Genomic DNA, 23,486 nt, shown 5'->3' with positions numbered 1-23,486 from the left:
CCATCACCCTGTCATCTACCTTAGGTATTTCTCCTAATTTTGTATACCCAAGAAAGAGAAAAGAAGAAAAATATTTACCCAGCAAAATATTAGGTAAGAAAAAAAGCAGATCAAAACCTTTATAAGCAGTTTCTTTCCCACCTTTCCCAGATGCCCTCCAGCTCACCCCACTTCCTCTCCTATATGTCTGAGCAAAGTCCAAGGCCAGCAGCCGTGTGGGCAGGCAGCACAACAACACAACACCCTCACAGTGTTTAGTGCCTCACTAGTTAGGGGAGTTTCTGCCACAGAGCTCAGATCATTTAGACTTTACCTACAGGGGGCAGGAGGTGAAGGGGGTTGAAAAGAATCAATAATTTGTGAATGACTGTTCACTTCTTTACATAGATAGAGTCTGAGCTTCAGAAAGGTAGAAAGAGAATGACCTTTGGCTGAGAAATAAGTGACAGTTAATTATTAAAACTACCAGTTACCATTTGCCTCCCAACCTTTGTGGCCTAGATTCCGGTAATGAGAGGATCCAGAATCATTTGAAAGTATTCATGTATCAATGAACAGCCAAAGTAGAGAAGAGATGTACATAGCCAACATCTCCATGCACCAGGAGCCCAAGTTTGGAGGTCTTTGTTTTATTCTCAAAGGACAGCTCTGCTTATTCTTCCAATTTTTACTGCCAAGTTCTCTTTAGCCATAGTCAGGTCTCCCTGAACTCTGGCCTTGTGGTCTGAAGGATAAATCCTTAGAGTATATATGTTCACTTCTCTCATGCTGATTAGAACAGTAGTTTCCAGAACAATGATAATGCGCTCTACCTTTTTCCCTCCCTTTCCCTTCTCTCTCTGCCTTCCTCTTCTCTCCCATCCTCCTTCCCTTCCTCTTCTTTCCCTCCCTCCCTCCCTTCCTTCTTCCCTCCCTTCTTTCCTTCCTCCCTCCCTTCCTTCCTTCCTAGTGTTTTTTGAATACTTGCTATGAGCATTGCTAAGTGCAGAAGTAGTGCTTAAGAAGAAATGTATGACCAAATCTCTGGTTTCCAGAAACTCGTATTTATCAGCCACTGTGAGTTAACCAGAAATTCCCTTTAGAAGTTCCTGCCATGGCTTTCTTCACACTAAATCCCTTTTTCATTAGTCTTTGTAGATATGCAAGAACCTCTCTATCTTTTCCTAAGAGCTAAAACATCTCATTTAGAGTAGCTTTTTCTCTTTGTCAGGCTCTTTACAGTATCATTGGCTGTGAATTCCGTTTCACCCACAGGCAAAGGGTGATGCTGAGGACTCAGAGTACACTGGATGCTTAGGGTGGAAATGTGTGATTGCTCTCTTTCCCCACATTACCAGTTTCAAGAGACGATTGGACAGTCATATCCTCACTATGCCAGATACCATCCTTTGAATTATTTCTTGTTTGCACATCTTCCTTTCATTGCATCATCCATGAGGCTTCCCTAATCTCCCCTGTATTCAGGCCCAGCCTTATTCAGCACCCTCACTTTCAGCAGATTGTATCACCTTCTCTTTTATAGCAATCTAAGGAGCCTTTTCACTCAGGACCCAAAACTCCATAGCTTAACCCTCTGTCTGGTCTAATATCCTCTGGGAAAAAAATGTGTCCCTACTGCTTTACAAATCCTGGAGCTAAGGACAAACACCATCACAAATAATTTCTTCATGTGATACAGTCTGAAGAGGATGTGGAAAGTGCTGGTATTTCATAAGTAATGCTATGTAGTCAGTATCATTTAGGGAAAAAATTCACTCAACTGCTGATTCTGGAAATATTATTCTCTACAGTCTTAGCTTTAATAGTTTAAGTTTAACCACATTCCTTTCTATTCTCAAGTTTAAAACCTTCCTATTATAAACCAATAAAGGTTTATCAGTATCTACCTAGCACAATTTACATTTGATAGGTACTCAACACATTTCTTACAGAAACAGATATCTCCTTGGTGCAACCACATTTTGCTTATTTTCTAAAAAATATTTTTGACATTTAAAAATAAAAAATATATACCTATCATTATTATTGCAATTTTACGACTAAAGTCACAGTGGTTCTAACTTAGAGATTATTGCTCCTTCCTCTTCTCAACACATCAGAATTCCTTCCACTATTGTCATGAGAATTTGGAATCGTGGTAAAAATTTGGAGGTCAATCGCAGTAGAGTCCTAGGAAAATATTTTAAAACTCTCAAAATTCAACAGTAAAAAAAACAAACAATCTAATTGAAAAATACACAAAAAAACACACTAACACTGTGGAATATTGATCAGCAATAAAAATGAATGAACTATTGATATATGCAACAACTTGAATGGCTCTTACTTAAGAGTTTATTTTTCTTCATCTAGCTTTTTAAGATGAAAAGATAGATCACGGATTTTATCCCATTCCTCTAATCTTATATAAAAACACAGTGCTATGATTTCTCCCTAAGCTCTACTTTGACAGCATCATGCTTTGTCTTCAAGTTAAATGACGTTTTCTTCTGTAAGTTCTAGTCTGCTCTTAATCTTACTGGTGAAATTTTTATTGCAGATATTTTCTTTGATTTCTAGAAGTTACACTTGGTTCTTTTACAGCACTCATTCCTCCCCTCATTACATCCATATTTTCTCTTAATCTTGACCAAATTTGTACTGTTTGTAATTGTTTTAGCATCCCTGTCTGCTAACTCCATCATCTCTTTAATTCTGTCTCTCTTTTTTTTTTTTTTTTTTTTTTTTTTTTTTTTTTTTTTTGACTGACTTTTCTTCTAACTACAGGTGACATACTTCTGCTTCTTCATATATCTGGAAGTTTTTAAGTAAATGCTGGAGATTTTTAATATGTGTGGAGAGCTGCATTTTTTCCTTGTTTATTTTTAAAGAGTACTGAACTGTATTCTGTTAGATATTTGAGTTACTTGTAAATAAGCTTGGTCCTATTGAACTTTCTTCCTAAGTTTGGTATGGCATTTCTCATTACCCTTTACTTCAGTGTTAGAGTAGTCCTACCGCCAAGGTGTGGCCTTATTGATATCTCAGTCGAGGGCCCACAGGATTCAGTGAACCATCTCTACTCTAACTGGTTACAACATCCCCCAGTCGAGTGTAAATTTAATAATCTCTGTTTATCCTGTATTTTCCCATAATTGTTCTCTGCCAGCCTTACGGCAGCTGGCCCAGTATACACATAGTTTAGTATTCTGTTGAAGACATGGGGATATGTATGCAAATTTCTGGAACTGTTATTTTGTGCAGCTTCCTGTTTTCCTATGCTCTGTCTCATAATTTCCAGCTATATTGCCAGTGTGATCCACCTGGCAGGTTTCTTTAGTATAGGTTGACTTCACCAACACCAAATTCCTGCAATATGGTCAGCTTCACCAACATCCAGCTCCTGCAGTACACAGTAATTAATAGCACCAAGTTTCCCTCAGCATCTCTCTTTGCATGGTGGAGTGCCTCTAGCAAGACATATTCTTCTGAATAGTTTTCCCCAGTACATTAGAGAGCTTTTTTTTTTTTTTTTTTTTTGCAAATTTCAAAAGCATAGATTCCATCAAGTTCTCTCTGAATAGCACATTGCAGCATGTTAACTGCAACCTCTCAGCCTACAGTGGATCAATGCTGAGACAGGGTCTCACTCTGTCACCCAAGCTGGAGTGCAGTGGCACAATCACAGGCTCAATCCAGCCTCAACATCCTGGGCTTCAAATGATCCTCCCGCCTCAACCTTCTGTACAGCTGGGACTACAGGCACATGCTACCATGCTTAGCTAGTTTTTGTATTCTTTGTAAAGATAGGGTTTTACCATGTTGCCCAGGCTGGTCTCAAACTCCAGGGTTCAAGAGATCCACCCACTTGCACCCCCTAAAGTGCTGGGGTTACAGACATGAGCCACTATGCCAGCCTGTGCCCTCTGTAATACAGTCTGGGTACAAGTCTTTCTATAGGTAGGGTTGCCTCTTCCTTGGGAACATGTCAGCTTTTTAATGTTTATCTTTATTAATTTTTCCTTAATGCACACAAGAAGTTTCTGGATAAAAGATGATTTCTTGATAAAAGATGATTTCTTACCATGTTCACTGTACAATCAATAGCCTAAATCACCTGCTGTATTAGTCTCTCCACTCCCCAAATCCTACATTATAAGACCCAAATAGAAAAAAAAATATGATGCACAAGTGGCAGAATTACTCTCTAACAGAGAGAATATGACAAACTGTATCTATCAAAAAACACACCTGAGGGAATCCTTAGACAAGACTTCACACTCGGTAGGTGTTCATACATTCAGTCATGCAAAGGTGTATTAAGCACTTACTTTTCGGCAGACTAATATTCAACAGGGCAATGGGCATACAGGTGAATAAAACACCTGTCCAACTAACACTTTTGGCTTTTTCAGGTTTGTATGTCTCTGTCAGACTCTTCTCTTTCCCTTATCATCTTTCTTCATCTCTTGCAGACACCAGTTGACCCAATGCCACAAAAAGTTAATCAAATATCACCTCTCTATGAATGTTTTCTGACCTTCTAAATAGATTCCTTTTCTGAACATCACCGCTGACCCCAAAACAATAATCCTGTGCACGTGCCTTTAGCAAGTTTGTGTGTTTCTTATTATGTTGTCTGTCTTCTCACTCGACTGTGAAAAACATGAAACAGAATCCCTGTATTAGTCATTATTACAGTCCCAGAGATAGTTAATTGCTTGACACATGGTGCTTACAAAAGGTACATAGATTTAATAAATAAGTGATATTATGAGCATAGCATTTTTTTCTGGTGAATAAAATGGCTTAACAAAAAAAATATTAAAAGAATGAAAGTATTTGAAATATACAAAATAAGAAAAATAAAGGAGTATGGGTACAGCGAGACATTGGGGAGTAATTAAGATGATAATAACAACAACAGAAACAATTGAGATAGTGGAAATAACTGCCACGTTAGCTATCAATATAAGCATTTTGCATAGACAACAAAAGCAGCAATAAAATGACTCACTCTTCCTAATTCACCCTCCAGGAGGGATCTGTGACCAAATAGACCTACCCATTCTCATACTATTGCACTTTGCCTGTAGACGCTCCTTTCTCTAATGAGTCTAAATCCATGCAAAGTACATAAAACAACTAACACTAGTGGGTATTTATTCATCCATGAAGTGTTGGAGGAGCAGGAACGGTTTGGAAACACTTAGGGAATACAGGAAGGGATGGAAGAAGACAGGAAAACTTTCAACAAAGACCACGCTTGCCCTCTGATATCCCCCATAACCCATTATTCCTCAACCTCCAAGCTGAGAATCACCCATACCTTCCATATTCTCTAACTAGTATAAGAATAACAATGTCCATATAGGCGAAACTGGACCAGGCCAAAGAATGCTTCTTCAAGAAGATGTAAGGATATTGTGGAAGTGAATGATCTATGAAGAAAGAAAGCTGGATCTGGTCTCATATTTCTGCTTGGATTTGAGGGAAGAAATACTTATGCCAGAGTAAATTCTTTAAGAATACGATGAAAAAGTCACATTAACACTTACATTAAAAATGTAGTGGATAATTTTTAAAAAGTTTAAAAACCCTCTGACACTCATCAAGGCATCCCCTAGAAACTATGAACCCCAGGTTTAGACACCTTTTCAGAAGAATATGTGGCTGGCCAGTAGGGAGACCCTCCTATCAGCTATGATGTTATCCAAGTGGGACAGTCAAATCAAGGGGACACTGTGTAGAGACCCTTCACCTCCAGTTTGTGACCTCCTCACAAAGGGATCTGTAGAAGAAAGAGAAGATCACAAGTCACCTAGAAGATACTTAACCCTATTTCTGTGGTTAGGAACAGAAAAATAAAACTGGGAAGTAAGAGATAAGAACTGCCTTGAGGATGGAAAAACAATAGATGTCCTGAGTGTGTGAAAGCAGATGTTTCCATACCTGTGTCTCCTAGGAAGTATCTTCCAGCTCTGTCTCAGAGTAAAGATAAACTCTGGTGGGAAGAGTCATAAAACAAAATATTCCCACAATGTTTCCCATTGACAATATACAATAATGTAGCATAGTTATGCTTATTTTACAAATACCTATCTGGAGAAGCATGAAGTTTGCACAGTTCGCCGAGAGAATGGAAGTTAATGGCATTTACCTTGGACTCTAGAATTAGTACAAACAATATCTAAGACAACAACTTCAGTGTCATCGAAGCTACTATATATAAATTAAAAATCTAAAAAGCTACCATAGGTTGAAACGAGACGAGTCTTTATGAAAAGTGCCTCTGTATAAAAATGTAGTTTTAGAGAAATGCCACCAGTATGTCTTCTTTCTGCTTATCCCCAGGGAACAGCAGAGATTTCTGTCTTGATTGCACAGATGGAAAAGAATACAGTTAGAAATGAACTCTATTTGAGGAGCAAATATAGCTGGATAACAAAAGAAGAGACTTTTTCTTTTTTCAAAACTGTTCATTTTTCAATCAGTAAGAATTAAGATATTATCGTAAAATGACTATCACCTGGAATATTATTTGACTCCTGAGAATGAAAGCTTTCTTTTTTATATAAGCAGAGAGAAATAAAAGTTGGTGTCTCTGAAGCTTATTTTCCTAAAATCGCTGCCACCTATGTTCCCACTGCCTATTCTCCACATCCCTTAGCCAGACTAGGTCAAAGATTTGACTGTCAGAGAGTTCAGGTAAAATGCAAGCCAAAAAGCTTTCAAAACTGAAATATTCAACCACAGAAACAAGTAGTTTTAATTCAGCTTGGAATGATTCTTGTATCTGGTAACAAAATTCACCAGAGCAGAAATCCTGCTTTCTGCCATCCCTAGAACATAAAAAAAGAAAAGCATTTCTAATTCTCTGACAGTATTCTCAACAAATATTATATTTGACGAATGTGTGTATTGTGGCATGTTTGTGAGTAGACACACTCACTGGGCTAACAGTCTCTTGATGAAATTATCCAACCTGTGAAGAAATATTTCTGCCCACAACTCTGCGCAGGGCATCCTTGACCTCCTTGTTTCTCAGACTGTAAACAACAGGGTTGAGAAGGGGAGTGATGATAGTATACGTCACGGAAAGAAGAAGGTCTTTTTCTAATGAACTTTCTGACTTGGGCTTGAGGTAGGCAATGGAGGCACAGCCATAGTGGACGATGACCACAGTGAGATGGGAGGCACAGGTGGCGAAGGTCTTCTTCCGGCCCTCGGCTGAGGCAATTTTAAGGATGGAAGAGATGATGAGGACATAGGAGATAAATATTAGGCCTATGGGCAAGAAAATTACAAATGAACTTACACCATAATTGATTATCTCATTGATAGTGGTATCAGTGCAAGAAAGTTTCATGACTGGGTAAATATCACAAAAGAAGTGGTCCACCACTGTGCCACAGAAGGGTAAATTGAACATGGCTGTCACATGGAGAACTGCCATAGCCAGACCAGTGCCAAAGGACCCACACACCAGCTGGGCACACAGTCCCTTGCTCATGATGACAGTGTACCTCAGGGGCTTGCAGATGGCTACATAGCAGTCATAACCCATTGCAGTAAGCAGGAAGCAATTATTAGTGACCAAGATAACAAAAAAGAACATTTGGGTTGCACAGTCTGCCAAGGAGATAGGCTGGTTATGAAAAATGAGGCTGGAAAGCATTCATGGCACAATGACCAGTGTGTACACCGTCTCTGAACTGGCCAACATGCTCAGGAAGAAATACATAGGAGTGTGGAGATGATGGTCAATGCGGATGATAGTCACAATGATAATGTTACCAGCCAGAGTTAAAACGTAGACAGTTAGGAAAACCACAAAGAGGGTTATCTGATGCTTTCCAAAGCTAGAGAATCCCAAGAAGACGAATTCTGTCACTTCTATGAAGTTCTTTCTCTGCATTCTGCTATATCAGTGTCTGAAAGCAATAAATGGAGTCAACAAGGAGTAAATTCTCAGCAGCAATTGGACTTGAAAACAAATAACACTGATAACTGTACTGAGATTGGACTGAATTCCCTTCTTTTTAATTAGAATGCTCATGCAGGGTCCTCATGCATGAAGAGAGAAGCCTGCTTGTGACTCTTTGGGGCTTTATACGTATGAACATTGTCACTGTAGAACAAACTACTTCCTGTGCATGGAGAGGACTTCTGCCTGCATGCTCACCTCACAGATACTAGAGTGATGTTAGGAAGGAAAAAGGACAGCAAGGAGAAAGCCATGCTCTATATTTCAACCGACAGCAACACCCAGTCTTTAAATCCTCTTAACAAGGAGGACTCTGGTGAAGTGCCTGTCAAGAAAACCATAAAGATGAAAGTCTTGTGAAAAAAAAATAATATAGCAGTTTGAAATATTTGAAGATGGAAAACTTTGTGAAGTGGCCACTGGATTTCATAACAGGGTCACTGAGGAGCTTTTACACAGTATTTCAGTTGAATTATGAATATAGAAACTTGATTTTGGAGAGGTGATGTGGTCCAAACATGTTATTGTACTCTCGAAACAGACCAACTGCAACATGACTTCTGCCATTATCTCTCTACTAAAATTGATCACTCAAGCCCCACCAAAGAAATCTTTTTTTCTTTCTTTCTTTTTTTTGCTGATTCCAGTAGGCCTTTTGAGTGAAGTCAGGAAGACAGAGCTGTGACAAAAAACACTGTGTAGTTGCCACTGTCATCATAAAGGACTGGACAACTTGAGGTATAGAAATGACTCCAGAGATGAGAGAAAAATCTGTAGCTATCTGAAGCCCAACTAGCTTATCTATTTTTTAAAAGATGGTGAACAGACAATTTTGAGAAGCAGAGGCACTCATCCCTTTTGTCAAAAAGCGAGCATATATAAAATGTATGGAGAGCATACAACTGATCCTGTGGTTCTCTTCAGCGACCATCTTATTGTTCTCCCTTTATTTTCAGAAGTATTAAAGCAGCCTTTCTCTTCCACTCTCCATTTCTCCCTGCAGGTTGGCTTTGGCATGTTCATGCCCATGAGATTGTTTGCTCGAATGTCACCAAATAATTCTCCATTGCTAAAGCCACTGGACTCTGCTTTTTCTTCTTTTTCTCATCTTTGTCTGCTTTGACACTTCAAACTCCTACCTCATGGAAACATTCTCTGACCTTGGTTTCCATGACACCACAGTGCTTTTCTCTCTTCTCAGCACTTATTTTGTTACCTTCCATGGATCTCCTCTTTCTCCCTCTACCATAATTATGTATGCTCTTCTCTGGTTGATCCTTGGCCCTTGTGTGTGTGTTTTTTCACATTCTTCCTCTCAATTTTTTCTGTTATCATTTCTATGATGATTGCTCTCAAGTCTCTATTTTCATCACCACTCTTTTTCCCAAGCCTCCACTTACCTCTCTCTTGACTTCTCTATTAATGTATCTTGCAATCATAATAAATTTCATATTTTTGAAAGTAAACTAAACATTAACCCTTTTTATATTCATAAAAAGCTCTCCATTTCAATTTTTCTGTCTTTTTTAATGAGCTTGTCATTATTCCTGTCAATTAATGGGTCAACATTTTAAAGCCATCTCTATTTTGACATCACATTCAGTGGCCTTTTTCTTTAAAGTTATGTCTTCTGTTTGTATAATGTCTGAATTCACAATGACCCACTCAAGACTAGGGTACCAAATTATCTAGCCGGAATAATAAAACATATTCCTATTCTAAAATGTATATGCATCTGCAGAAGGCCAAGAATGCTAAAACAATTTTAGGAAAGGAGTACAAAGTTGAAAAACTTACACTACTTCATTTGAAGACTATGGTAATCAAGATAGCATGCTATCGATGCAAGTGAAGGTAGCAGAACAAAATGGAGAGTCCAAAAGTGGACCCACATATATATGGGCCACTGATTTTTTATAATGTGCTAAGGTATCTCAGTGACAGTATTTTCAACAAATGTTGCCAGATCAAATAAATGTCTGTATGGGAAAAATAAACCTCAAACTTTAGCTCATGTCATACACACACAAAAAACATTGAGAATGAATCATAGATATGCATATAAAAGATAAAGCTATACAAATTCTAGACAAAAAATAAGGAATAAAATCTTCAATACCTTGAAATGAGCAAAGATTTCTTAGATATAAAACAAAAGCATAACCCATAAAAGAACAAAATCACAAATTTTACTTTATCAAAATCAAAAGCTTCTAATCTTCAAAAGACATCATTAGAAAAACGTAAAGGCTTGGGCAGTCACAGTGGCTCACATCTGTAATCCCAGCACTTTGGGAGGCTGAGAAAAGCTAATCACTTGAGGCCATGAGTTTGACACCAGCCTGGCCAACATGGCAAAACCTTGTCTCCACTAAAAATACAAAAATTATCCTGGTCTGGTGGCACACACCTGTAATCCCAGCTACCCGGGAGGCTGAGGCACAAAAATTGCTTGAGCTTGGGAGGCGGAAGTTGTGGTGAGCCAAGATCGTACCACCACACTCCAGCCTGGGTGACAGAGTGAGACCATCTCAAAAAAAGGAATGGGGGCTGGGGGAGGAAACAAAGAAAAGATAAATGAAAAGGAAAACCACAAACTAGGAGGAAATATTTACAATACATGTGTCTAAAATTGTAACCAGTATATATAAAGGATTCTTATAACTCAATAATAAGACACATTTTTCATGGACAAAATATTCGAACAGACATTTCACAAAATAAGATACATAAATGTTCAGGATACATGGGAAAGAATGCTCAACATCATTAGCCATTAAAAAATTTGAAAAATAAAACCACAATGAGATACCCCTATACACCCATTTGAATGGCTAATATTTAAAAGCCTAACAACAAATAATTTTGGAAAGGAAGTAAAGGAATTGAAACTTAAACATTGCTGATGGAAATGTAAAATAGAATCACCAAGTGGGAGAACAATTTGGCAGTTTTTTAGAAAGTTAAATATGTACTTACTCCATAACTCAGTAATTTTTTTCTGCATGTTGACACAATAGGAATGAAAATATGTGTTCACATAGAGACAGGTATATGTGAATGGCCCTATTAGCTTTCTTCCTAAATGTCAAAAAACTGCAACTAACCCGAAAGTCCAAGTTATAATGAATCCATATAATACAACACTGCTCAGCAATAAGAGAAACAAGTTTCTAATACAAACAGCAACATGGCTGAATCTTTAAAACAGTATGCTGAATCAAGTTGACACAAAAGAGTTAATACTGTAGGATTCTATTTATATTATACTCTAGAAATACAAATCTAATTTATACTGACAAAAAAAAGTGGTTGCTAGAATTGCTGGGGAATTAACTGAAAAAGAACACAAGGAAATTATTGGGGTAAAAGAAATGTTATTGATTGTGAGGGTGGTAATACAGGTGTATAAATTTGTCAAAACTCACCAAAACACATACCAAAAAATTGATAGACTTTGTTATGTTATATTTTAATTCTATTGCATTGTATTATATTATGTCATGTAATATTATATCATACTGTATTACACTTCATCAAAGTTGATTCATTTGGACACAAATAAGATTTTAACCCTATGAATCTGTCTCTACTAGACTTATCCTTTAGGTGTTTTATTATGATGAAAAAAACTAAACATTGGAATTGGCTGGGACTTGAGAAATATGGAAGCTGATCTGGAGTCTGGCAATGTCAAAACATGTGGTCTGGGGCAAATATGTCTCCATGGCCTCAAATGCAAAATAGCAGCTTAAACAAGATTGTCTCTAAGTTCTAATATCCTAATCATATATCATTTCTCTGGTCTGGTAAGCACACCTCTGCTGGGCTGATATGGCACTGCCCTATCAGACTGTTCTTACATGGCCAATCTGCCATCTTCACTGTCTCCTCCACTGTAAAAAGCACCCTTCCCAGGACCTAGGAATATTCCAATACCCATTGTCAAAGCCATGCCTGTGTTCATATTTTTCTTCTTGCCTGGGCTGTTCTCCACTCCCTGTTGGCTGCCCAGATTTCAAGTCCTCTGTGCTTGGAAGCACATCCCCATCATTCTCAATACATTCTTAACATAAAACCCCCAGTGAAATTACATTCTTATTCTTAGCTTAAATACAGAATTTGTAAACAACTAAACTAGAATAGATTTATTTTTAATGTTTTTAAATTGTTTCTTAGGAGTATTTCAAGACTCAGCTCATTGCCTAGCATCTTCATGAAATCATCTCACACAACACTGTTTCTCACTTCTCTTTCTTTCATAAAGCCTATACCCAATGATGTGCTGAAGGCAGCTTACACCAGCTCACCAGAGAAGATTGCTAACATTCTTTCTCTGCTCCATATTCTGTAGTATCATGTGGGTAGATTCAAATCTGCTATAGAGAAATAACGTTAACTCAGAAATGCACAATCAGTATCAGGACTATTTTTTTTTTCCTGGAGAACTGAATGTTAAACATCTACCAATACACCACTGCTTTCATCCTTGTATCATACACTGTGGCCCAGTCCATGTTATCTTGCATTGTTGTCTGTTATCTCCCATGTGTCAATCTTATTTCCCAAGTTAGATTGCAAACACTTTGAAAGAATGTCCCAGGACTTCTAAATCTTCTCAGTCCTTCACACAATTCACTCAGAGAATCCTTCAATACGTACTAGGTGACTGAAGAGTATGAAGAATCTAGAATTCTTATTGCACTGTAATCAGAGCTCAATTTGCCAAGGAGACAGAGTTAGCCACCCATGAAAACAGTGGGACTCAAACAATAAGGGATGCTTTTGTGTGGCATCCTGGAGTAAATCTCAGTGTTTTTCTTCTCAATCCTTTGTATTTTTCCACATGACTCAGAATGAGATGACAGTGAAAATCCAGAGCAACCGTGGGAAGAGAAAAAAAAAATGTTGCATGGGAGAGAGAAGCATCAGTTGTGACTAAGTGACCAGTGATGTTGGAGCCTAGGAGGGATGAGTCTCTGAGTTGTCAATAGGTATCAGGTCTTTATTAGTTGACCTTGCCACCTCCTTATCTCTGCTAGTTGGTGAATGTGTCCACCATCCAGATTGAGAGATTAGAGTAAGGCAGAGTATTAACAAAGTATCCCTATGCACCAACATTTCCACTATTCCTGGATCCTTTCTTTTCTTATTATTGTGTAGATTTTAATATGATTAATTCTTTAATCAATCCCCAGCTCTACCACCTAACTAACTATGAAGCCTCAAGGAACTTGTTTAGCCTTACCCAACCTTCATTCTCATCTGTAAATATGGTAACAAAGGTACTGATCTCAGAGTAATAGTGTCAGGATTAAATTGCATAATTCATTCAAAGCTCTTAGCACAAGGTAGATGCTCAACAGTTGGTATCTCTTAAAATTATCCTTGGTATTGCTCTGTAATGGGAAGAAGGTATTCAATAATTTTTTAAAAGTCAACAAACAAACAAACAAACAAAAACAAAGAGAAGAAACCAGTATGAGACAATAAAAGATGAGAGCGCAAAAAAGAGAGAGAGAGAGAGATGGATGTGTAGATCATCCTCTTGGGAAAATAAGAGCACTGGAATAGACTGATAGCAGCAAATGTTTTAGTCATGAAGATTATATGCCAAATAAAAAAGAAAAGAGGGAATAGAAAAGTCTGAAGATGTGATAAGATGGAAAGAAGCTGTTATAGAATTTACTGATACCTATAAAAAAGTATGTGTCATTTATTTAAATCTGAATGAACCCGTGAGAGAAAATGAAAGAATTCAAAATCTTCAATTTATCTCCTGAAAATTGATGTTTCATGTAAACAACTACTAAAGAAAACAAACAAACAAAACCCTATGACTTCTTCTCCAGATACCTTGAAACACAAGCAAATTCTAAAATGCCACGAATGGATAAAGTGACCTCTGGAAACACCTGTGATTATAACAGCTATCTGAAGAATCTAAAGAAAGAAAAATCCTTGTTCATAAGATGAATGTGAGAAAGACTCTGTAAAGCTGTGCTTTTAGAACTTGAGTTCAGTGGCATATATGTGATGTTTTCCACACAGAATTCTAGATCCTAGCCCAGGATGGGTGCAGGAACAAGTAGGACTGGAGACTGCCTGAGCTGAGAAGGACACAAAGGTATCCCCAGCACCCCTCAAATCTGGTCTGACATTGTCTATAAAAAATAAGCAAACAAGCAAAAAAAAAAAAAAAAAAAAAAACCGGTTCTTTTTCAAAGATATATAATCTTACAATTACTTACTTCCCTAAATAGATTGTAGCTTAGAGAAAGAATGGCATGTAACATTTTCATAGGTCTCCCAGGCTCTGAAAGCTATGTCTATAGGAGGAGAAAAAGAAGCTCGTATAAACTCAGAGATCAGAAAGAAAATCTCAAAGGAAAAGCCATATTGTCTACACCTCCTCTCCTGGGTCTCTTTTTCCCAGTACGTTCTGAGTATCTCAAGGGAAGCAATAAAGTTAGACTTCAGACAGATACCTAGGGGACTTATTAAAAATGGGAATTTTAAATTTTCCCAGTAGTTGGTACTTTGAGATTTCTGGAACCATTCTGTTAGATGGTTTATAGTCCCTTATTTTTGACTACATTGAGGGAGATGTCATAGATATGGTGCAATCGTTTTTGTCTTTAAAAGATGGTGGACTCCTATTCAATAGAGTATTAGAAGTTCTGGCCATGTGAATTGGGCAAAAGAAAGAAAGATGTTCAAATAGGAAAAGAGGAAATCAAACTGTCTCTATTTGCAGATGACATGATCCTATATCTAGAATCCCTCAATATCTCAACCCAAAAGCTACTTAAGCTGATAAGCAACTTCAGCAAAGTCTCAGGATACAAAATTAATGTGCAAATTCCTATATACCAACAATAAACAAGCAGAAAGACAAATCATGAATGAACTCCCATTTACAATTGCTGCAAAGAGAATAAAATACCTAGGAATAGAGCTAACAAGGGAAGTGAAGGGCCCCTTCAAGGAGAACTACAAACCTCTATTCAATGAAATCAGAGAGAACACAAGCAAATGGAAAAACGTTCTTCCAATAGGAAGAATCAATATCATGAAAATGGCCATACTGTCTTAAGTAATTTATAGATTCAATATTACCTCCATTAAACTGCCACTGACATTCTTCACAGAATTAGAAAAAACTACTTTAAAATTCACGTGGAACCAAAAAAGAGCTCATAGTACCAAGACAATCCTAAGCAAAAAGAACAAACCTGGAGACATCACACTACCCGACTTCAAAGTGTACTGCAAAGCTACAGAAACCTGAACAGCATGGTACTGGTACAAAAGCAGACACATAAACCAATGGAACAAAATAGAGATTTCAGAAATAAGACTGCACATCTATAACCATCTGGTCTTCAACAAACCTGACAAAAACAGGCAATGGGGAAGGGATTCCCTATTTAATAAATGGTTCCGGGAAAACTGGCTAGCCATATGCAGAAAACTGAAACTAGACTCCTTCCTTATACCTTATACAAAAATTGATTCAAGATGGATTAAAGACTTAAATATAAAGCCCAAAGCTTATTAAAAAAAAAAAAAAACCCTAGAAGAAAAATTAGGCAATAACTAAAATTCAGGACATAGGCGCAGACAAATATTTTATGACAAAAACGTCAAAAGCAATTGCAACAAAAGCAAAAATTAACAAATTAAATCTAATTAAACTAAAGAGATTCTGCACAGCAAAAGAAACTATCATCAGAATAGACAATTTACAGAATTGGAGAGCATTTTTGCAATCTATCCAAATGACAAAGGTCTAATATCCAGAATCTACAAGACACTTAAACAAATTTACAAGAAAAAGAAACTAATGATCTCATTAAAAAGTAGGCAAAGGATATGAACAGACACTTCTCACACTTCTCAAAATGAGACATTTATGTGGTCAGCAAACATATTTTAAAAAGTTCGACATCACTGATCATTAGAGAAATACAAATCAAAACCAGAGTGAGATACCATCTCACACCAATCAGAATGGTGATTATTAAAAAGTTAAGAAACAGCAGAACCTGGTTAGGCTGTGGATAAATAGAAAAGCTTTTACACTGATGGTGGGAATGTAAGTTAGTTCAATTATTATAGAAGATGGTGTGGTGCCTCCTCAAAGACCTAGAACCAGAAATACCATTTGACCCAGCAATCCCATTACTGGCTATATACCCAAAGGAATATAAATTATACCAAAGGAATATAAGTCAAATGAAAGAGATGTTCATTGCATGTATGTTCATTGCAGCACTATTCACAATAGCAAAGACATGAAATCAGCCCAAGTGCCTATCAGTGATAGCCTGGATAAAGAAAATGTAGTACGTATACACCATGGAATACTAGGTAGCTATAAAAAGGAATGAGATCATGTTCTTTACAGGGACATGGATGGAGCTGGAAGCCATTATGCTTAGCGAAGTAACACAGGAACAGAAAACCAAACACTGCATGTTCTCACTTATAAGTGGGAGCTGAACAATGAAAACACATGGACACAGGGAGGGGAACAACTCACACTAGGACCTGCTGTGGGGTGGAGGAGGAAGAGCATCAGGATAAATAGCTAATGCATATGGGTTTAATACCTAGGTGATGGGTTGATAGGTGCAGCAAACCATCATGGCATACATTTATCTATATAACAAACTTGCACATCCTGCACATGTATCCTGAAAATTCAATTTAATTAAATATAATTAATTTTAATTAAATATTTTAAAAGATTGTGGATTAGTCTCTGTAGTGTTTCTAAGGCAGGGGGCACTATGTGAGTAGGTAAAATTTGTTATTTTCCGAAGACATCAATTTGTTAACTAATTCCATTTCAGTAGTAGAGATTTTCTTAGAAAATCATAGTCTGAGTATTAGCAGTTAGACTCTTCGTGGAAGAATTTTCATGGAGTATGTCAAGTTCCTGGAATCCAGAGTTGCCTATTTTTGCACAATGCCAACTCCCCTTGCGTGATGCAAGTCCCTGTCTCCTGCATATAACTCAAAGTTCTTGTGAGACAATTCCAAGCGATGTTTCAATTTTTCCATTTGACTTCTATTTATTTTTTTCTTTACTACATGAAAGTTATGGAATAGTGTGAAGATTTGTAATTCGTTTTTATTCCATAAGATCATTCCATAAGCTTAAGACTGTGCATTTTTGATTTAGTGCACATACACACCAGGATCATAATCAAGTAGTCACATCAACTGCAGCACCTGCTTCCATCCAGTACACTTAAATGTCCTTAAACCTCCACAGCATTTCAATAAAAGCCAGAATAATGAATTCTTGAGTTGTCCCCAAATCTTGTTCTACCTCATGTTCTCAATCCAGTAACTCCTTAACTCAGTCTTTCCTCAAGTTTATAATGACCTTGATATCTTGCATAAGCCTTAAGGCCTTAGAAGTTATCAGAAGCATATTCATAAATCCTTTAGTTAATCTTCAGTTATCTCCATGATCTCTGCCTTCCACCTGTCTGTTTGTTTCAGCTCTTCTACCTGACAGAAGCAATGTCATCACAAATTCTTCCTCCCTTAACATTTTTACATTTGTATTTTTTAAAATTTTTGAACTTAAGAAAAAGTTGCAAGTATAACACAAGTAACTCCTGCATAACCTGTTCCTAGACACACCAATCATTTGCTTTTTACCTCATTTGCCTCATCATTTATATCTCTAAATTATATGAGAGTAAGTTGGAGTCATCATGCCCCTGAGTAATACTAAAGTATTACTCTTACTTTAGATAGCGAAGAGTAATACTAAAGTATTACTGTTAAATACTTTAGTGGGTGTTTTCTAGGAAAAAGGAAATTCTCTTCTATAAGGTGAACAAATTACAGAGACACTAAATCAAGAACCACAGTCACACCTAAACACTAAGTGTCATAAAACATAAATTAAGACATAAAGTTGAGTTTTCTTCATCACAATTCCAGTGCATCTTCTTCTGATTTCTGCTGACCCTTTACTGTTTTCCTTCAAGGCCTTGAAAACAATGACTGATCCCAGAAAAGAAAGAGTAGAACGATTAGAGCCCCCTCACCTCACCTTTTCTTACCTCTTATTACCTTTCCTTCTCCTATCTGATCAAGAACATTGTTTCTGAAGAAGATAGTTTCCTCAGAGTGACTGATCGCCCAATATGAATGTTCATTTAGAAACTGAAAATGCTTACCCTCATTTTTTCCATGACCTGAAAAATTTCTCTTACTTTCTCCTTGACCATGGTTCATGTATCTTCCCAGGCAAAATTGAGTGCTATTTTTTCTTGAAAATACAGTAACTCCTTTTTAACCAGTAGAGAGTAAGTTGCTAACACAAAGGTCATCATCCTCAAATATTTTAGTATTTCCTACAAACAAGGACATTCTCCTTTGTAACCACAAAGCAATCATCAAAATCAGAAAATTAACATTTATTAATTATTGCTACCTAATCCTCAGATTCCCAGTCAAAGTTTTTTCAGGTGTGTCAAATTCCTTATAACAAAAGAATCAAGCTAAAAAATCAAAGATTTTATTTATTGTTATTAACCTCCTTAAAACTAGAAAAGTTCCTCAGTCTTTCTCTACCTTTTACTACTTGGACACGTCCAAAGATTACAGGCTGGTTATTTTGTTGAATGTTCCTAAATTTTCATTGTTCAGATATTTTCTTATGATTAGATTTACGTTATGAGTTGTTAGCAGAAGGAATGCTGTGGGTTATTTTTTTGTTGTTGTTGCATGCTATCAAGAGGCATGTGATTCTGAATTATCCTATTTCTAATGATGTTTGTTTAATAACTTGATTAAGGTTATATAAATCAAGATTCTTTACTTTGAAGTCACTCTTTGTCTTTTTTAAATTAATAAACATTTTTCAGGGAAGTAGTTTGAAACTAAATATCCTGTTCATCAAACTTTTTAATAATTATGTAATGTATATCATTTTGGATCCATGGCTTACTATTTTATTTAATGATTTATAATTACCTTAATTACTTATATTAGTGTTCAAATTATTGCCAGCATGGTCAGTGAGATCTTTAAGCTAGCTTTGCTGTCCTTTTGACAGGTCTTCATTATCATCAATCATCAGGAAAGTGCAAAGCAAAACCAAAATCAGATATTACCTCACACCTGTTAGAAGAATGACCATTAAAAAAAAAACAAGTGTTACCAAGGGTGTGAGAAAGTTAAAACCCTTGTACACTGTTGGTGGAAATGTAAAATGGTACAGTTGTGTTGAAAAATAGTAGGTTTGTTAAATGGAAGTTTTTCAGATATGATTCAGCAATCCCACTTCTGGGTATATAACCAAAGAATCTAGATCAGCATCTCAAAGAGATATCTGCACTCAATGTTCATTGCAGCATTATTCACAATAACCGAGACATGGACACAAGTTAAAAACTGTAGGACATTATGCCAAGTATAATAAGGCTGTCATGATTTCACCTACATGAGGGATCTAAAATAATTAAAGTCACAGAAACAGGAAAATGGTGGTTGCCAGTGACTGGGGAGAGAAAGAAATGGAGGGATGCTGTTTAGCAGGTACATGGTTCCAGTTATACAATATGAACAAGCTCTAGAGACCTGTGTATATCATTGCGCCTATAGTTAACAATACCATATTGTGCACTTAAAAATTTGTCAGAAGAGTAGATATTATGTTAAGTGTTCTCACCATAATTTAAAAAAAAACACTTTAATCCATGGGAATGTGTGTTGTAAAGGGTTTGACTCAGAGTATTTTCCTCTCTTTTCCCTTAATTATCTTGTCACTTAAAAAAATCTATACAGATTTGTATTACTGCTTATTTGATTCAACAAAATATTTACTGAGTCCCTACTAAGTATAAAACAAAGTGCTAGGTGGTAGACGAAATGAAGAGGACAAACTACTTTAAGGATCTTCCTATCTCTAAGGGTGTTCAGACGGCACCCTGTTACATATATAAATGCCTATAACAGGAAGCAGAATATTATAATTACCAGGGAAATTTCATGATAACTACAATGATGTTGAAGCACTTCCTATGCACAAAGTACTGTGCTGAGTATTCGGTGTGCATTACTAGCTACTCAAATCCCATGAATGTGGGGATATTCCTGTTTCACACCTGAGGAACTACAGGTTCAAAATGTTTAAATGCTTCCCTAACTGTACACATTTACAAAATGAGAAAGCTAGATTTGAAATCCAGGTTTGTCTAATTCCAAAACCTTTGCACTTCATTACTATGACATTCAGGAGACAAAAACATCCTAATTTATTAGATCAGGAGAGATGTCATGGAGATGACATATGAAACAGACTTTTAAGAGGCATTGGAGTTTAAGAAGCAGGATATGTCTGAAGGCTACTTCAGTTATTAAGAAGAGAATGGGTCAAAGTATTTAAAAGGAGAGACTCATGGCATGTAATATGATTTATAAGTAGATGAGTTTGACCACACAATAGGATTTGTGGAGGAAGCAAAGTCAGACCAATAGATTGGGAAATAACTGTGAATGGCTCCAGATCCCAGGATAATGATTCTGCATTTCATTCAAGACACAAAAGGTGCTTGAGCAAATGGCAACTACAAACCTCATTCAGACATTCAGAGAAATGACAAAGTGGGGAACTGCTTTGAGAAAGTGGCAATTAAGGTATGACCCACTCTGAAGATCAGACCAGGAGGAAAAAAAGATTATGGGTGGCAGTTACTGAATCAAGAAAATTCATCCAAGAATGTTGGGAGGAAAGATGAAGAAGCGTCGATGAAATGCTGGCAAAATAATAATAATAATAGTAAAGAAGAAGAGGAGTGTTCAGGAGTAGAGTAATCGCAATAAGGTGTAGAGCAGATTAACAGAATTAAAGAAGTAGGATAAATGGAATAATAAATATCTGTGGTTAAGAAATTTCAGTTTGATATTTGGGGGGGGGGAAAAAGCAAGGTTGAGTTATAACAGCATTTATGACCATTTAACCACAAGAGAAATGGGGGTCACTGTTAAAGCCCATCAAAAAAGAAAATAAAATCTACATAATGCATGGCACACAATAGACATTCACAGAAAGTATGTTCAGTGAATGCATGCATATATGCATGCATGAATGTTGAGAGACTATCACCATATTTGGTTATTAAACTTCGCCTTAAATGGCTGGGGTCAGAAGATAACAAAACTGTTGGTCAACTGCTGATCTCTCTGAGAACAGTGAATGAGTATCTGGGAAGGCAAGTCATATATGAAAAGGAAAAGGGAGAGAGGCAGGTGAGAGATGGTCAGAACAATTCCTCAGAAACGGGAGAGGTTATCCTCCAGTTTTCTGAATCTCCTTAACAAAGTGCTGGCATATTATACTAAATTAATAGGAGGAGGGTATAGATTTTCAGTGTTTATTCAGCAGAAAGCAGAATCCCAGAATGTTCTACAAACAGAAGACTACTTCACAGAACAAACAAGAAAGAAGAGGCCTTGTTTCCACAGCCTGTTAGAGCCCTGAGCTCAGGAAGACCCTCCACATGACTCAGGATCTCATGGAAGAACACAAGATCCTCAGACAGAGTGGAGAGTCGCATGACACCCTCTTGACATGACCAGCCCAGCCCCTCATCTCATCCATAACCCTGCAGCTCTGTAACCACTGTCTTGCCAGCAGCAGAATCTGGGTCACAAGACTTGGAGCTCTAGCAGGCACTTGTGTCTAATAAATAACTCCCATTGATTTTTCCAGCCTAGGGCCTCACCACTCCTTCCCCATCAGCAGCTCTGATTGCTGACACAAAGTGGGCAGAGCTGGAAAATCACTCACACATTATTGGTGCTCTTCCTCACCTATCCTCACACAAAGTGTATATAAACCCTGAATAGCCTGCAGCCTAAGTTTGTGAATCTCTATGTAACTAAGTTGCAAGCTGGGTGGGCACAACCATTGTGCTACCTGCTACCCTCATCCTGGTCACTGCTACTGCTGTGACAGCCCAGGCCAAAAAGATGGATAAACTGCTGTTTTGGGTTTCTGTTCTCACCAGCCTCCTGGAAGCCGTTGCCCAAACAAGTAGGGAGGTCAGGGGTATATGACTACGTTGGGTAGGGTAGCTGGGGGTGGTAGGGATAGATGGTAGGAATAAAAGATAAGAGGTTGCCAAAAATAAAATTGAATTAGTGATTCTTTTCCTGTTTACTTTTCAGGTGAAGATTCTGATATCAATCTTTTTTCTCTTGCAGACATGATTGGGAAGGTCTTCATTTTCCCCAAAGAATCGAACAGTGCTCACGTGAGCTTGACTACACAGCTGGAGAAACCTCTGCAGAACTTCACTGTATGTCTTCGTGCTTATACCAACCTCTCCCGTGGCTACAGCCTCTTTTCCTATAGCATCCAGACCCAGAGCAATGAGATGGTCATTTTTAAATCTCAAATTGGAGAGTACAACCTTATCATTAGGGGTGACAAAGTTTTCTTCAAGGTCTATGAAAATTTCCCTGCCCCGGTGCACATCTGTGCTAGCTGGGAGTCCTCCTCGGGTATTGCTGAGTTCTGGGTCAATGGGAAGCCTTTGGTGAGGAAGGGGCTGAGGCAGGGTTACTCTGTGGGAGCTCACCCCAAGATTGTCCTGGGGCAGAGACAGTATTCCTATAAAGGCAAGTTTGTTAAGAGCCAGTCCTTTGTGGGAGAGATTGGAGATGTGTACATGTGGGACTCTGTGCTGTCCCCAGAAGAGATCTGGTTTGTGTATCAAGGTATCTACATCAAACCCAGTATTCTGGACTGGCAGGCACTGAACTATACAATGCAAGGTTATGTGGTCACCAAGCCCCTTAAATGGAGTTGAAATTCTACTTCAATAGGACAAAGTTACTGGGAAGAAAATCACCAACATGAAAGGCCAGCTCTGAAGACAATTCTCCTTCATGCCCTATGGCTATTTCTCTGTTTTCTTTGAATTTCCTATCTACTGAGCTGCTTAATTTACAATAAAAGTACAATGCCTCCTAGCATTTGTTCAGTTTTTTTTCACAGCCCAAAACATCTCTCATTCCTAAGTCATGTTTTCAAGTGTTGCCATTATTCAGAAAGTGGGGAAGAACCAGGATATAATAAAAACAAAACTTGGAATAAGAAGGAAAAAGTAAAAGGTTTACACTTGTTTAGTAGTAGAAACTTTTAGACTTTTCATTTAATGGAGTTTATTCTTGTTTTACTCACAACGAACAATTATTTACTTGCAATTATTTGTGTGGAATTTAATTGAAGAATGCCAAATTGGATTTCCAGGTCAAAGCTAATAGAAATAGAAAGAACAGTTCTGGGATTGCTCTAGCCATGAAGAGCTCTTACTTCTTTCCTTATGACACATCCCTAGACCCCTTCCAGTAAAACACATGCATGTAAACCAGGGCAGCAGGACTATCGGGACCATGTGGGCCAAGGTGAGTCTTCCTCATAGCCAGTAGCCCCAGGAGCACTGTGTATAATTAAAGATCATACAGCATCCCATGGTCACCA

General features: G+C 37.5%; 3 protein-coding genes across 3 annotated transcripts in view; 1 reads left to right on the top strand and 2 right to left on the bottom strand.

Annotated features, from left to right (window-relative positions):
* The window catches only part of LOC101052833 (olfactory receptor 10J3-like), a 267,018-nt gene that overhangs the window by 137,268 nt on the left and 106,264 nt on the right, over window positions 1–23,486 (bottom strand). The gene's annotated exons all lie outside the window — the stretch shown is intronic.
* On the bottom strand, window positions 948–15,504 carry LOC101045926 (olfactory receptor 10J5). The gene is given in 1 exon segment (XM_074389566.1): window positions 948–15,504. A coding segment is annotated over 1 exon segment (942 nt). The 5' UTR covers window positions 7,898–15,504; the 3' UTR covers window positions 948–6,955.
* LOC101046250 (serum amyloid P-component-like) lies at window positions 21,850–22,975 on the top strand. The gene is made up of 2 exons (XM_003938040.3): window positions 21,850–22,034; window positions 22,205–22,975. Exons 1-2 carry the CDS (start codon window positions 21,971–21,973, stop codon window positions 22,810–22,812), a joined length of 672 nt encoding a protein of 223 aa, XP_003938089.2. The 5' UTR covers window positions 21,850–21,970; the 3' UTR covers window positions 22,813–22,975.

The sequence above is a fragment of the Saimiri boliviensis genome, chromosome 19 (genome assembly GCF_048565385.1).
Source record: "Saimiri boliviensis isolate mSaiBol1 chromosome 19, mSaiBol1.pri, whole genome shotgun sequence".
Taxonomy (NCBI): Eukaryota; Metazoa; Chordata; class Mammalia; order Primates; family Cebidae; genus Saimiri; species Saimiri boliviensis.
The sequence above is the reverse complement of the archived record's forward strand: the minus strand, read 5'-3'. Positions and strand labels throughout refer to the sequence as shown.